Source organism: Pelophylax lessonae, assembly GCF_965119305.1.
Source record: "Pelophylax lessonae genome assembly, chromosome: 3".
Lineage (NCBI taxonomy): Eukaryota > Metazoa > Chordata > Amphibia > Anura > Ranidae > Pelophylax > Pelophylax lessonae.
The window spans coordinates 352,081,884-352,098,268 of record NC_138770.1 but is presented as its reverse complement, the minus strand read 5'-3'; the positions used below and the strand labels follow the sequence as shown (position 1 = coordinate 352,098,268).

Here is a 16,385-nt window from a genome sequence, read left to right as displayed (position 1 = left end):
TCAACTACAATATTAATTATCATGTTTAAATCCTGAAGGGCACTATTGTAAGTCAAACGAGTTTAAACTAAGACGTTGTACAGAAAAAATATGCAGTATTTAAAGAAATGTAGTCCCGGTTTGGAGTGCCATGTTTTTTTCTACTTTGCTGATAACCCATGTGATAGTCTTCTCTATCCTAGGAAACATTAGTCTTGTGCCCTGAGTATGATGCTCTATGCTTTTGATTCTGACTTCAGATAAATATGTCGAATTAGGGCTTTGTTATTATCTAAACACACTCTAAGTAGTGAGCCAACCCTCATGACAAAGTTTGAAGCAGATCAGACAACTTTATTCTAGGTGGATGATGATGGATAATGATAATACTGTATTTAGATCTGTGCCCTTTGCTCTATTCTGCTGCCACCTCTGGGAAAACCTATGACAAAAGGATGTCATATAATCCTTTTACAAGTGGGGCTTTAGCAAAATAACCAGTAAAGACCTTGGTTTTTGGAAAGAGTATGTTCCTACATTTGGCTTTGTCATGAGTTACTGTATTTCGGTATGACTCCTTTGTAAATGCACCTATTAGACCACAGTACATTTTTTCGGAAAAATGGAGCTGGCTCTGTACGGTCTCTTTTTAGGACCCACTTTTGAAATTCCGCAATACTGACTTGTGCTACTTATCTCCCCTGTATTCATGAGATACCACTGCCAAAAAATATTCAGCATACAGCACACTTCAGGGTGTTTTGGATGCCCGGTTCCCTGCTAAACTTTGTGGTTCCTTCTGTAGACCCTTTCATCACTACTGCGTCCTGTAGTGACGTAGAAGAAGGAGGAAGAAACCATAGATTGCAGATTCTAAAGAATGTTCAAACAGTGATACCACAAGAACAAATACCATTAGAAGATTCATTTTCCATAACATTTATTTTTATGAGGCAACAGGGTTCCTTTAACCCATTTTGTGAATTTCATTGAAAATGTGCCTTCCACTCATCATCTTAGTCACCTACTCACAAGACAATGCAAAAAACAGCACCCCAAAATAAAGACATACAATTACAACAGCACATTCAAATGGGTCCAAACACACTTGATTCATACAGGTACAATGGACCTGGGAAGTCCTTAAATGTAGCACTATAATTAAGAACGTCCTGTTCCAAACATGTCAGACTATATCATTCTATCTGGAGAATAGAGTATTAGAGTTCAAACTTGGTATGACTAACGCTGTGACGTGAACTTTGCTAGAAAGGTGTCAAATCTTGTGTCCTGACTTGCTGCTCCATCTTGACCATCATGACCCTGGGTTATTGGGTCTGCAGACTGGACAAAATTTAACTAATTCAATTTATGTGCATTTTGGCGATTTGCATATACACATAGTACATATTAACATATTAACCATTTAGGCAACTATAAGAATGAACCAATGTGAGGAAAAATGTTAATGGATTTCTTTAGTGACCACGAATAAATGATTATAAATGCAAAAAGCCAAAAAGTAAATTGTGTAGCTACATTTCAAAATGTCAAGATTTCTGAACTGCAAAGCTAACATGCAGAAACAATGATGAGCTCTAAATAGCATAAATTTGTTATTAGCAGATCATGAAGTTCCAAACAAAGTTCCCTTAGAGTTCCAGTTCCTGTAACAGTTCTGCCAAGCTGTAACCAACAATATTTCTTTTGACGCAGCCCCTGCAGAGATTAGCTACATCTCAAGTCAAAATATGCAGACAAGGTCAAAACTTCTGAACTGCACCCCCAAACCTTGACTTAGTACTTTCAGGAATACCAGAGTACCCAACACACAGAAACAATGATGAGCTCTAAACAGTGCAGATTTTTTTATTAGTAGTTTATAAAGTTCCAAAACAAGTTGCCGCTTCAAGTTTTATATTCTATAACAGTGCCAGCTAGCTGTACCCAAAATATTTCTTCTGATGCAGCCCCTGCAGAGATTATAAGTGTAAGATGTCTGAAGCTGGCTTTGCATATAATAGAGAGCAGGAATTCCAAAGTCTTGAAATGCAGCCTTCTTTGAAGTAGTAGTTATAGTTACCCTAATAGGCCCCTTTCACACGATCAGACTGATCGGGTCCACTGTCTGTTTTTCAGGCGGATCCGACTGGGCCACTCATTCTCCTTTATGGGGAGGCGGATGTCAGCGGACATATGTCCACTGACACACCCGCCTGGCATCCCATCTGACAAGACCAGCTGAAAACAGACGGATGGGGATATGTTTGCCATCCATCAAGCGGGTTAGATTAAGTGGGATCAGTTGAAAATGGACAGGCTGCCCAATCTCATGGAAAATGGAGCCCAATCTCAACTTTCATATTCACAATCACTTACTCAATCGTGTATATAGACTTGATGTTGAGGTAATATATTTAATCCTGCCCTCTACAAGTTTTCCAGGTGGCATACCTGACAGTATAGCCAGGATCATGAAAACAACCACCACTCTTGCAGGTTTAGAAATTCTAATCTCTTTATGTAAAAAAGAAAAAAAAAACAACCTATTACAAAGATTTGCTCTGTAAAAAGAAAAGCAAACAACAATGCTTGCTCACACCTCTACACGGCATTTATAGGAAAATATTTCATTTTTCTTAGGAAGTCGATTGCTGGGCTGTACCTTTCTAAAATTCCCTTCAAGACATTGTGGGGGCCCTTCTGCAGTACATCCCATGGAGTGTTGTGGAAAGTGCCAGACCAAGCACAGACTTCCAAAGAATAAGTCAGAAATTGCATATGAATAAACACCAGGGTCCTAGGCCCCAATTATGTCAAAATCATTGCACAGAGGTATGTTTCAGTACCCGAGGGTGTCTGCTTTCCTGTTATGTGCTTACACTATGACAGGTAAATTATAAATCAGACCTCCACCTTCCCCACTCATTTTCAGTTCCCCTACCCCCTCCTTTCTTAGAAATCTGACATTTATTTATACCTCCCCATAATTCCTGGATTACCACCTAGGTGAGAATGGCGAAAGCAGTATCCAACGGCCACGTGGGATAACCATATCATGTATCTCAAGAAGCCTCCAGATACTCTGCTGCAAACAAAACACACCATGGCCAATCATGACAGCTGTCTCTTCCCTATTCTTGCAGCTGGAAGCTGGCTGCAAAAACCTGCAAAATACAGCCAGCTCCCAATGACGTCAGAGAAGATGACCAAGTGCAAAGAAGTGGAGCATCAGATCCCTACAGAACATCATTGTGTGTGTTTCTTTTGTGAATAACCCAGTGAAAAAGGGTGGGGGGAGTGGAGTTTCTCCATAACATCTTAACCATTCCCTAAAAGTAAAAAAAAAAAAAAAACCTATGCCAGAAAATACAAAACGTTACTAGAAAAAAAAAAAGTAATTTAATAAAAAGTCTAAAAACTGTTTTGTTTTCCTTTGTAATTCGATTAAAGATCATACTGAAAGGAACCAGCAATGTCCAGAGATTAAAAAGGGTCTCTCTGATCACAGCAGTAAGAAAAATCATAAGCTAAATCTCACAAAATGTGACTTTTATAATAGCGAATCACAAAGACTAATGAGTAAATATGCTCAGACCACTAAACGAATACTCCTGGTAAGCTTAAAATTGTGAAAATCAACGGAAATTACTTTTCTACAAGGCTCTCATTCAAATGCAGGTGAACGGCATGCAAATAAATTGCCTGGGGCTCAAGCAATATTTCTTTTGATGTCATCCTCTCATCTACAGCTTAACTAAACTGAAACAAATCCTATAGAGGGGATATGACACGGAGCCATGACATACAGTCCATATATATGGGATGCAAGGCCAACAAGCTCTCCTTAGGAAAAGTATTATTTCATTAAGTAGAAAAAAAAACTGGAAATTAAACATGGATGCCTCATTAAATAACATTTAGCTATACCTGCCTTTCATACTTTATCATGCAAAGTAATAGTTATTCTATTTAACAACCTAGGGTTTTTTTTTTTTTTTATAAATGTGATCCTGGGTATAACGTGTTTGTGTGTATATATATATATATATATATATATATATATATATATATATATATATATATATATACACACACACACACACACACTCTACATTATCCTCCCATAGTTTAGAGTTGTTAACTTTTTTTTTTTACAGTAGCTGAACTTGTGATGCGAGTGTAGACATAAATAATTCAATAACAAATCTGGATTTCTGTGCGTCTTCACATTACTTACAAGGCTTCGGAGTCCTGGTCAATACTGACTTTACTGAGCCTTTTTAAAGGAAAAGTACAGTGTATTTTTAGGGAGTCAAAAAACTGAGCAATAATTGCATGTGAAGAAGAACCTAATTTTGATGTTGCACATTTTACATGCTTGCTCTACATTTTTCATATTATACTGTAAAGAAGCACAAAATACACTAAAATCTAATACATAGATTAGTTTAGTTTAAATCTCATTTAGACAGACACCGATTGCATCAACAGGCATTAGTTCACGCCCAAAAATTGTTTTCCTCATACGAGTCAACAGTAATGCAAAAGGAGCTTGAAGTAAGCTGATGCAGTTTTGAAGGTGGTAAAAATGCAGGTCAGAAGGAGGTAACTGCAGGTCAAATGCACCCACAATGAATTCTGAATCATTTTTGAAACACCCCCAAACTGATCTCAAAATGGAAGCAGGACGCAACTAAAAGCAAGCTGCATCTGCTCAAAAATGCAAACCTGGATTTCATAGATACAGGCACTAAAAATTGCCATATTTTCAAAGTGAGGGGATGATGAGGTAATTGGCGCTGCCTAAAATTGATTGTAATTACGGGTAAATCAATATCTCATATGTATAGGCTCAGTTCATATATATATATATATATATATATATATATATATATATACACATACATAAAGTGCAGTATATAAAACAGTATAAAATATCCAAATTATCAATTAATTCAGTGAACGAAAAAATAATAATAAAGTGACTTAGTGCAATAAATCTGTGCGCATAACTTCCAACTGTGTGATTAAATATGCGTGCGCATGTGCAACAGTGGTAGATTGGCCAGATAGTACTGGCTATAGTATCTGGGATTAGCCAAGAAAAATAATTGAAAAATCATAAGCTGCTAATCAAAATCAATTGCTGGTGAAATATATCAGATAATAAAGTGATTGACAAATATAAAAAGACTTTTATAAATAGAAGTGATAAAGTGTTATCCGTGCAAGTGATAGAAGTATAATTCATCAGTGAAAAATAAAATATGTATTTTTTATATATAGTAAAAATAGATCTCTGGCAATAAAAAGTTCAGTCGCTTGGGTAAGTAAAAAAGCAAGTTCATATGAAGTCCGTATAAAAGTGCATATAAAAGTGGGCTGCTGCGGTATTCGGCTCCGTGGGCGTTTTTCGTGGTGCTCCGGGTATAAAAGTGCCGGGTGTGGAAACAGTGCTCCCTTGGTCCCAACTTTTCCCACACTCACCAGAAATTATCACCCCTACAGGGGTAATCAGCGTGTAAGACCTGAATCCGCTCTCCGGTCCAAGATGGTCCCATAGGCTGATTTCTCTCCATGTATACCGTTTGGATTATATGCCCATCGTGCTCATAAAACATGGATCCACAGATCAAGATGTGTATTATACACGCCAGATAGCCACTGAAAAAGGCGTCCAAGGGGCTTTTTTATGGGCCTGGTTTCAAACTGGTTTATCAAAGAGTATTTTTTGGAAAAACCAAACCCCCATAGGAGTACAGCTGGCTGGGGGAAGAAAAGGAAAATATGGGAGACACCAGGGCCCTTATGCGCCAACATTCACTTCCAGATAATGGCACCCGGATAACGCTCACAAGGAGCACAGCAAACGCAAGAGATCAGTACTTAATAGGCGTATTTGGTTTGTATGGTGACAGCAAGGAGGGGAAAGCCTCTCAGTGGTAAGTAGAGGCTTTCCCTTCCTTGCTGTCACCATAGAAACCGAATACGCCTATTGGGTACTGATCTCTTGCGTTTGCTGTGCTCCTTGTGAGCGTTATCCGGGTGCCATTATCTGGAAGTGAATGTTGGCGCATAAGGGCCCTGGTGTCTCCCATATTTTCCTTTTCTTCCCCCAGCCAGCTGTACTCCTATGGGGGTTTGGTTTTTCCAAAAAATACTCTTTGATAAACCGGTTTGAAACCAGGCCCATAAAAAAGCCCCTTGGACACCTTTTTCAGTGGCTATCTGGCGTGTATAATACACATCTTGATCTGTGGATCCATGTTTTAGGAGCACGATGGGCATATAATCCAAACGGTATACACGGCCACAGGAGAGGGATCAGCCTATGGGACCATCTTGGACCAGAGAGCGGATTCAGGTCTTACACGCTGATTACCCCTGTAGGGGTGATAATTTCTGGTGAGTGTGGGAAAAGATGGGACCAAGGGAGCACTGTTTCCACACCCGGCACTTTTATACCCGGAGCACCACGAAAAACGCCCACGGAGCCGAATACCGCAGCAGCCCACTTTTATATGCACTTTTATACGGACTTCATATGAACTTGCTTTTTTACTTACCCAAGCGACTGAACTTTTTATTGCCAGAGATCTATTTTTACTATATATAAAATACATATTTTATTTTTCACTGATGAATTATACTTCTATCACTTGCACGGATAACACTTTATCACTTCTATTTATAAAAGTCTTTTTATATTTGTCAATCACTTTATTATCTGATATATTTCACCAGCAATTGATTTTGATTAGCAGCTTATGATTTTTCAATTATTTTTCTTGGCTAATCCCAGATACTATAGCCAGTACTATCTGGCCAATCTACCACTGTTGCACATGCGCACGCATATTTAATCACACAGTTGGAAGTTATGCGCACAGATTTATTGCACTAAGTCACTTTATTATTATTTTTTCGTTCACTGAATTAATTGATAATTTGGATATTTTATACTGTTTTATATACTGCACTTTATGTATATATATATATATATATATATATATATATATATATATATATATATATATATATATGAACTGAGCCTATACATATGAGATATTGATTTACCCGTAATTACAATCAATTTTAGGCAGCGCCAATTACCTCATCATCCCCACACCAATTCAATATTGAACGTTGGTCTATATTTTAGAGGTAGGCAGCAGCCATTTCTAAAGAAATTTTACATCTAGAAATAGATTATTTCTCCATAGCGCGGATATTATTGTTAACTATACCATATTTTCAAAGTGGTTACATGCCAAGTCCTTACATCTCAAGCCTGCTGAACCTCCCTGCCAACCAAAGTGGGATACCCTGCTGGATTCTTAGATTCAAGTTACTTATCCTTTTACTTTTTAAAGTGTTACTAAACCCAGGAGCCCGCATTCACTATATCTGGTCTCCTGCAGTACACAGAACATGGAAATGCAATTATTTTAGTGATTCTAAATAGATAAATACCTTTTCTCATCAGCAGTATATAGCAGTCTTGTGCCTTCTATCAGTGTCTGGTAAAAGCTTGCAGGAGAAGTTTTCATTCTACTCTGACTGTCCTATGAGGCTGCAGCACCCCTGACCCTCTGTCTGGACAGTGCTGATTGGCCCTGTGTCACATGTACCCTCCAAAGAAAAAACTCTCTAGCAATTCACACCAAACTGAGCATGTGCATAGTGACTCAGGAGATGGACTGAGGACTATGGATGAAGGGGAGGATCGGACAAGACAGGATTTAAACAGTCTTTTTATACAATGCAGAAGATTAACCCATTAGGTTCCACAGTAAGTATAAAAAGCATGCTTTACTACATATACAGACTGATTTTACTGTTGTGGGTTTAGTAACACTTTAATGCATGGCCCTGTGTAATCGTAGAGCTACACAGACAACCTGTACAATCATATCAACAGACAACACATAAGTAAATAAGTATGGCTGGCACATAACTTGCTTGTTGCCCAATAATGACCTAGTTGGCTTTATGAGATGTTTTAATTTGTCTTCTTACATTTTGTTTTAGAATACCCCTCTCCTGAAGAATAAAGTGGAACCCGCTAGAGATAAAGAACTTGACCACAATGTGTTTAGATGATCATCAAATCATAGCTACAGTCATAATCTTGGAGAGCACCAGAAACAATGTTGACCCTTAGGGTGGATTTTGTTATATTATCATGCTTTGGATGGGGTTTTAAGAAATATATTCAGTGGAATTATATGTTTTGTATGTCATGAATATCTTTTTGTTATCGTTTTTTTAGGGCTGCATCTAACGGAATTTTCATAATCGATTAGTTGGCCGATTATTATTTTGATTAATCGACTAATCGGATAATAACCTTGAAAAAAAAGTGTGGTGTATAATTTAGTTAATATGTAAAGTAAAAAAAAAAAGGCAATGTATTCTTAAATATATATATATATATATATATAAAGTGGTAAATATAAATAACCAACTATAGGGTTAGGGAGCAAAATCTCTAATCTACTCTGAGAATAACAGATAGAAGAGATAGACTGTATATACTAATAGAGGTTGAATCTGGTAAATATCATCAGACTCAGAGATCAAATTTGTTTTTTGCCGATTTTCAGACAGAACTGTAATATATTATGTACGACTTCCTTGTCATAGCCAGTTGGCTTGATAAAAGCTCCCTGCGCCTGCTTGTCACTTAAGCTGGCCATACAAAAACAATGTCTTCCTTCAAAACTAATTTAATTTTAAGAACATTTGTTCAATTTTGAAATCATTAGTGGAGTCAAATTGACGGTCGTTTTTGACCACAGTGATGAGAATATTCGAAAGAGAAGAATAATAAACTTCTTGGTCAAAGGAATTTTCAGGCAGTGTATGTGGTTTTCGTTCAGAAATTATATTCATTTTCAAACGACATTCACAAAGATTTTCCATAATGAATAGTCTCGTACAAAAAGCATAAGGCTCGGTTCACACCTATGCAGTGATTTTCCTGCTTTTTGCTGTGAGATTTTATGCGAACGTGATTTTGCTGCTTTTTTGCGTTTTGCATTTTTATGCTTTTTTTGGCCCATTTGTTGTTGGGCAGATTAAAAAACCCAACAAACATGTTATACATACCCTGACATTTCTGGCTCCTCCTGCCTTCAGAGTGCAAAGTATAGTATAGGGTGCCCTTACAGCAAGGTAAAAAAATCTTCTGCCTTAAGAACCACTTCCTGCCCAGGACTACATGTCCCATGAGGCATTGCTCCTCACACATTCACATTCACAAGTTCTAAGGCACTTACTGACATTTATGGACGGTGTACTGAGCTGTATGCGTGCTTTACTGTATCTCCCAATATGTAAACAAATAATGCATTCTGTATGCAGGCCAACTAATCGGTTGACCAACTAATCGATTATGAAAATAGTTGACAACTATTTTCATAATCGATTAGTTATTTCGGCCCTAGTTTTATTGATGATGAGGCTAACATTGATATTTTAGCAATAGCCATTGTTTGCTTAATGGCTAAGTGTAAATAAAGAATTGAATTTTAGCAGATGTGTGTATAATGACATCTCTTTGAGAGATTATCTACTGTAAAAGTCTCACCAACATTTGTGCTTCTCTTCGACTTTAGGGAAGTATTGGTATTGTGCAAACACACAAGTAAAAAACTTTTTGAGCTCATCTAACCCAACCTGAAAATTTGCCTTTTCTTTCTTAGGGCCCAGCTGGGCATTAGATGAAAGCAGAAATATATTGTAATTTGCATTTTTTAATAAAACTGAAGGTAATAAATATGAAATTAACATTACCTGAACACTGAAGCTGAGACAGAATTTGTGCTCCTTCAAACTGATGACTTGTCATTTTTAAATTGGGCTTGATGCAACGGATGAAGCTAGATCCCTGTGGGTAAGCCAGTAAATAATTTGTATAAGACACTGACATATTGCTTATTTTATTGGCTGCACAATGCAAAAATCAAAGTAAAAACTAGGTCATCACATTGCAATGTGCACATGCAATATAATTATCAGTCACTAAAATGGAAAAGAAAAAAGAAAAGCGGGCCAAACAAGAATTATAAATGATGCATTATTTTGAACTTCAAAACGGTATTTCAGCAATGTAAATATTTTACACTCTTTTTTCTCAACTATACTGATAAAAATACTAAAACAAGTGACTATAAACATTCTTTAAACAAATGCAAGTGATACAAAGAGAGCTTGACTGTCCTTCAGTTTACAGTGTATTTGTTGATTACCCCGACTTGACAAAATTCTTGATAAATGTTCTTAGACAGCATGTAAGTAATCATTATTAACTTGTAGTTTTAAACAACTGTGCAACATTTTAATAGATTAAGTCTAACAGCCCATTCAGACTGGCGCGATCCGACTTTCTGGGGCGACGCTGTGCACCGCGACTTCGCCGCGACTTGCACGGACTTCATATAATTGAAGTCAATGCAAATCGCCTCCAGGTCGCCCCAAAGTAGTACAGGACCCTTTTTCTAAGTCGGAACGACTTGTGTCGCTCCTATTAGAACGGGTCCTGTGCTAAACAATGGCGAGCGACCGACCGCGACTTGTCAGGCTGACAAGTCGCCTGACAAGTCGCGCTAGTCTGAATGGACCCTTCACGTACACTACAGCTCCTAAACTCAACGCCATAAAAGTCTATGTGTCCATGTACTCATAGGCTTTTATCAGAGTTTAGGAGCTGCTGCGGTTAGTGGAGCTTCCACCTCCCTCAACCTCCTTCTACTGAATGCGGAAGATTTGTGTTCAGGATAAGAATGTTTTGCCTGCTGACTGCAAGAAAACCCAACCTGTGGCAAAATTGTGGAGCAATTTTGCTGCGGTTTCCCACAACCAGTGGTTTAAAGAAGGGTGTGTGTGTGTATGAAGCAAAAAAAAAAAAAGTTATAATCTCCTCCTTTAAAAGGTTTCCTTAAGAAAATAAACTTTAGTATAGGACAGGTCATAAAAAAAACATAAAAGCACAAATGTTTTTGACACTTAAAATGTTACTAAACCCAGGACCCTGCATTCACTATATCTGGTCTCCTACAGTACACAGAACATGGAAATGCAATCGTTTTAGTGAATATAAACTGCTAAATACCTTTTCTCATCAGCAGTTAGAGCAGTCTTGTGACTTCTATCAGGAATTAAAAAGTAATTTTTTTTCCCTTAGCTAGAAAGTAAAGGCATAATGTGCTAGCATGCATCGCATACTAGCACATTATATGACACTTACCTCCAAACTAAGTTCTTGTCGTCCCCACTGGAGCCGCATCCATCTTTGTCCCCTCTTCCTTCCAGATCCGCGGTCTCTGGCTGTGCTACTGGCTGAAATCGCGTGACGTCACTCCCACGCATGTGCGCGGGAGCCACCGGTCACGACTCAGGGCTCTGAAGAAACGGCACGGGTGGCCGTTCCTTCAATGAGCATGCACCGATGATGTCATCGGTGCAAGTAAAAAGTAAATATCTCCTAAACAGTGCAAGTTTAGGAGATATTTACAGTATCTATAGGTAAGCCTTATTATAGGCTTACCTATAGGTACAAACATTAGAGGGGGGTTTACAACCACTTTAAGAGGAGTTTTTTGAAGTTTCTGTAAAGAAAGCACCTAAACATTGCCTCCACTACGGAAAACGTGTTGACTCCAATATGCTATCAATGTTCTAACAAAGAAAAAAAAATGCTTCTTGTAATCTCAAAAATCACATCACATACTATTTTATAATGATATATTTATTATTTCCTAACCAGTTGGAAAGTTTTCACACGGAATTGCGTAGCTTTAAACTAAGTTATTTTTTTTAAAACAGGTGGAAATTTTCAAGCTCCGTCTCAAGGGCAGCTCAACCAAAGACGCTTGAACTGATTTTTACTTCATCCTTTTTATCTTTCAAATGCTATTCCTGCCTTAGTATTACATCTTCTTCTGGAAGCAATCAAACTTAGAATCACAACTTCTATATAAATAAACCACCTTTTATCTTTTCAGGTGTGGTTATATACTGTATAAAAAAAAAAAAAAAATCACATTTTCAGTGAGCTGAATAGTTTTCAAAAGTGTTTATCGCTACCTGAAATCTATCTTTAAAAAAAAAAAACAAACACTCAAAATCCCTCTGGAGTCTTAGAGATGTCTTTTCACCCTGCCACTGATAGTACATGGTCAGGGAGCCAGAGTTTGCTATGTTAAATACCAAACTCTGCACTGACTTCATTCTTCAAAAAGCGAGCAGCCAGGCACTATGGGATATACAGGTGCATCTCATAAAATTAGATCATCATCAAAAAGTTCATGTATTTCAGTAATTCAATTTAAAAAGGTAAACTCATATTTTATATAGATGCTTTACACACAGAGTGTTGCAATATATTGCAAGCATTGCTTTCTTTTAAATTAGGATGATTATGGCTTACAGCTAGAAAAAACTCAGAAAATTAGATTATTACATAGGACCAATAAAGAAAAGGATTTTAAATACGTGTTGGCTTACTGAAAAGTATGTCTTTGTACAGTACATAATATTTTTGATGATGAAACGTTGGACGCCGCATTTTGATCCATGAACAGCCTATTGTCTATGCCTGTTATATGCCTTCATATTGTGAGTAGTTCTTTTTTAATAAATTTTACCTATATGTTTTACGGGATTATGCTATGGGCCTCTGTTTCTTTCTACATATCCATTTATGTATGACGGAGTAACTAAGAAGTGCCTGAGTTTGACATCTACTGACTACACTGGTATAACAACTTGCTGAGAGAGGCTGTCTCATTCATTTGAGTAGCCACGGAGTTCTGGTAAGCTGCTTGCCATACTTATGCACAGAGGTGCCCCCATTTTGCACTTTTCCCTGGTGTCACCGGAAGGAATATTTTTCCCAACATCCTGCATGTGGATTTATTTTATTTGCACCATTTTCTGGGACCTTATTCATTATTTTGGACACTACCCCTTTTACGGCTTTGTGGTTTTTCCACTTGTTTCACAAATATCTAGATTTTTTCATGTATTTGTAGCGCTGCACTTTTTGGAAATATTATGTTTATGGATCACTGTTAGTTGATTTTGTGCTGGCTGCTTGTATTTATTCACTGTCATTGACCTTGTTTAATTTTAGCGCGGAAATATTTTCTCTCTTTTTATACTATGTACAGTACAGTATGCACTCAATACTTGGTCAGGGCTCCTTTTGCATGAATTACTGCATAAATGCAGCGTGGAATGGAGGCGATCATCCTGTGGCACTGCTGAGGTGTTATGGAAGCCCAGGCTGCTTTGATAGCGGCCTTCAGATCGTCAGCATTGTTGAGTCTGGTGTCTCTCATCTTCCTCTTGGCAATACCCCACAGATTCTCTATGGGGTTTAGGTCAGGCGAGTTTGCTGGCCAAACAAGCACAGTGATACCATGATCATTAAAACTAGGTATTAGTACTTTGGCAGTGTGGGTAGGTGCCAAGTAAAAACAAACACAAAGAAAGGGCGCACCAGCCTAGCGCATTATCCTCAGCGGGCTTTTTAATAATAGAAGTTAAAATCAACTACTCACAAACATGCGTGGTAAAACAGCATATCAATTCCAAAAAGCAGCATCAAATGGAAAAGTCCAATGTCTCATACACACTGGGCTCTGAGGAAGAGGCACGGCCTCGAAACGCGTCAGCCCTCCGTCTACATGAGACATTGGACTTTTCCATTTGATGCTGCTTTTTGGAATTGATATGCTGTTTTACCACGCATGTTTGTGAGTAGTTGATTTTAACTTCTATTATTAAAAAGCCTGCTGAGGATAATGAGCTAGGCTGGTGCGCCCTTTCTCTGTGTTTGTTTTTACAGTGTGTTTGACCACCCCGGTCGTAGAGGGCAGCAAGGCTTAGCCATTTGGGATGCCAAGTGTGGGTTCCAAGATTGAAACAGCCTGAGGACCTGGTTCTGAGCACAGGAGCAGGGTGCTCAGCTTCACTCTTTTTGTTTCTGGGTAGGTGCCAAGTCCTGCTGAAAAAAGTATCTCTATAAAGCTGGTCAGCAGAGGGACGCAGGAAGTGCTCTAGAATTTCCTGGTAGAGGGCTGCGCTGACTTTGAACTTGATAAAACACAGTGGATCATCACCAGCAGATGACATGGCATCACTAACTGTGGAAACTTCACAGTGGACCTCATGCAACTTGGATTCTGTGCCTCTCCACTCTTCAGATGGTACCTTAATTTCCAAATGAAATGCTAAATTTTCCACAGTCCATGATGATTTGGGGAGCCATGTCATCTGCTGGTGGTGGTCCACTGTGTTTTTATCAAGTCCAAAGTCAGCACAGCCCTCTACCAGGAAATTTACCAGCAAACTCACCTGACCTAAACACCATAGAGAATAAGCGGGTTATTGTCAAGAGGAAAATGAGAGACACTAGACCCAACAATGCAGATGAGCTGAAAGCCGCTATTAAAGAAACCTGGACTTCCATAACACCTCAGCAGTGCCACAGGCTGATCGCCTACATGCCACGCCGCATTTATGTAGTAATTCATGCAAAATGAGCCCTGGCCAAGTATTGAGTGCATACTATACTGTACATGGACATACTTTTCAGTAAGCCAACATTTCTCTATTAAAAATCCTTTTTTATTGGCCTTTTGTAAAATTCATATTTTCTGAGATAATGAATTTTGGTTTTCACTCGCTGTAAGCCATAATCATCCAAATTAAGAGATAGAAGTGTTTGCCAGAAATATATCACTGTGTGTGTGTAACACATCTATATGAATTATATGAGTTTCACTTTTTGAATAAATTAACGTTTTGATATTCTAATTTTATGAGATGCGTCTTTATGAAGGAAAAGTAAACCAAAGAAATGAATAGAGGAGAAGCTGCAAAGCATGTAGGGAATCCAGGAAATTATGGAAAGAGACAGCCAGTAGACAGGCAGAATTAACATTGTTGTAGGAGATCTTTCAAGTAGGCTTATATTAAATTGTCAAAAATAACTATTGTTTTATTGCAAAATAAAATGGTAATGTTATAAAAAGGAAATGTATGCTGTGATCCCTTGTGTTGCATGCTGGAAAAAAGTGCAGCGTAGCAGGGTGTGACAAAAACCACCACATTGCAATGCCGCCATGATGCATAGAACTGTATTTAAATGTCAAACGTGACATTTAAATAAAGTTTTGCGTGAAAGAGAGTAAACAGCACTATGCACTGGGATTAGGGTATTGGCAGCTCAAACTAGCAGCTGTGTATTAAGCAATGTGTGCTGGAGTGAACAGGTTAATAATAATAATAATAATCCTTACAAAATATGTATTATACCCGGGAATTTTATTTACAACAAAGCAAGTGTTTGCGGTCTCTGTCCATTTAGGATGAATAGCAAAATTCGCAACAAAGAGTCTACAGTTGCGTTGCATTTGGTTCCTAACAGCTTAGAACCACCAACTGTATGTCATCATTAAAAGTATCTGGCAGTCTACAAAGATTCTGCAGCAATAGGAAAAACTAAGATTTCTGTGCCCACATTGAAAAATGTGAAGTCCATGCGTTCCATTTGTTTTTTCTATATTGTACACATATGCCTTGTTTTGTATGTATGTTTATGCCTTTTCTTAAAATAAAAACTTTTGTACAAGAAAAATGTGAAGTTGAATTTCTCCACAATGTCTACAGCTGCAAAGGTAAATCCGGACTTGTTTTAAAGTTCTTTTACTGTTTGTGTAGATTATGTTAATATTGTAGTGTGCATAGTCTGACAACAGATTCACTTCAAATATTGACAAGGGTGTTCATGAGCTACCTGCACAACAAAAACCAACAAGAAAATGCAGCTGTTTTCTTACCGTGCTTCTGAGTTTTTCAAGCAGAAGATTTAACTGGGTCTGTAAAACAAAAAGAATAAAATATAAAATGACAGGACAACACAAGAAACTGCACTGTCCACTGTATAAAAGCATGCAGCATAGTGACAAGCTTGCATGCATTAACTGTCAGCAGTGCTTGTTCTCATGGTGTTCACATGGATGTGCAGTCAGATCAAAAAGGATTACAGAAGCTTTAATAAACAAATATTTATGTGCAATACAGATGTTGCTACTCACTATTCAAGTGATGAATAGTTGACCTTAACTATTTTCTGTAACGAAAGCATAAAATCACTAGGTAGAAGAAAGAAGAAAACACTTGACAGAGGAAAAGAAAAATAACAATTACATTTCTTGTTAAGAAATGCTATTTTACCTCTCAAATCCTAGAATAATTAGAGAACTGCACAGTGAAGAGAGTCCTACATCACTTTCAAAAGTCATTGTAGTAAGCCACAGGGGGCATTTCACCTCAAACTTTTTAAACTTTACATTGTCGTGTTTTGACTTATTTATACAGTATTGAAATAC

General features: G+C 37.8%; 1 protein-coding gene across 5 annotated transcripts in view; it reads right to left on the bottom strand.

The window, feature by feature from the left end:
- The window catches only part of MYO6 (myosin VI), a 394,715-nt gene that overhangs the window by 89,313 nt on the left and 289,017 nt on the right, over positions 1–16,385 (bottom strand). For all 5 annotated transcript variants that reach the window (XM_082249660.1, XM_082249662.1, XM_082249661.1 and 2 more), the window contains exons 19-20: positions 15,834–15,872; positions 9,781–9,874 (exon numbers count right to left, since the gene is read on the bottom strand). In XM_082249660.1, coding sequence (XP_082105786.1) covers positions 9,781–9,874; positions 15,834–15,872 — 133 coding nt within the window. The remainder of the gene's footprint in view (positions 1–9,780; positions 9,875–15,833; positions 15,873–16,385) is intronic.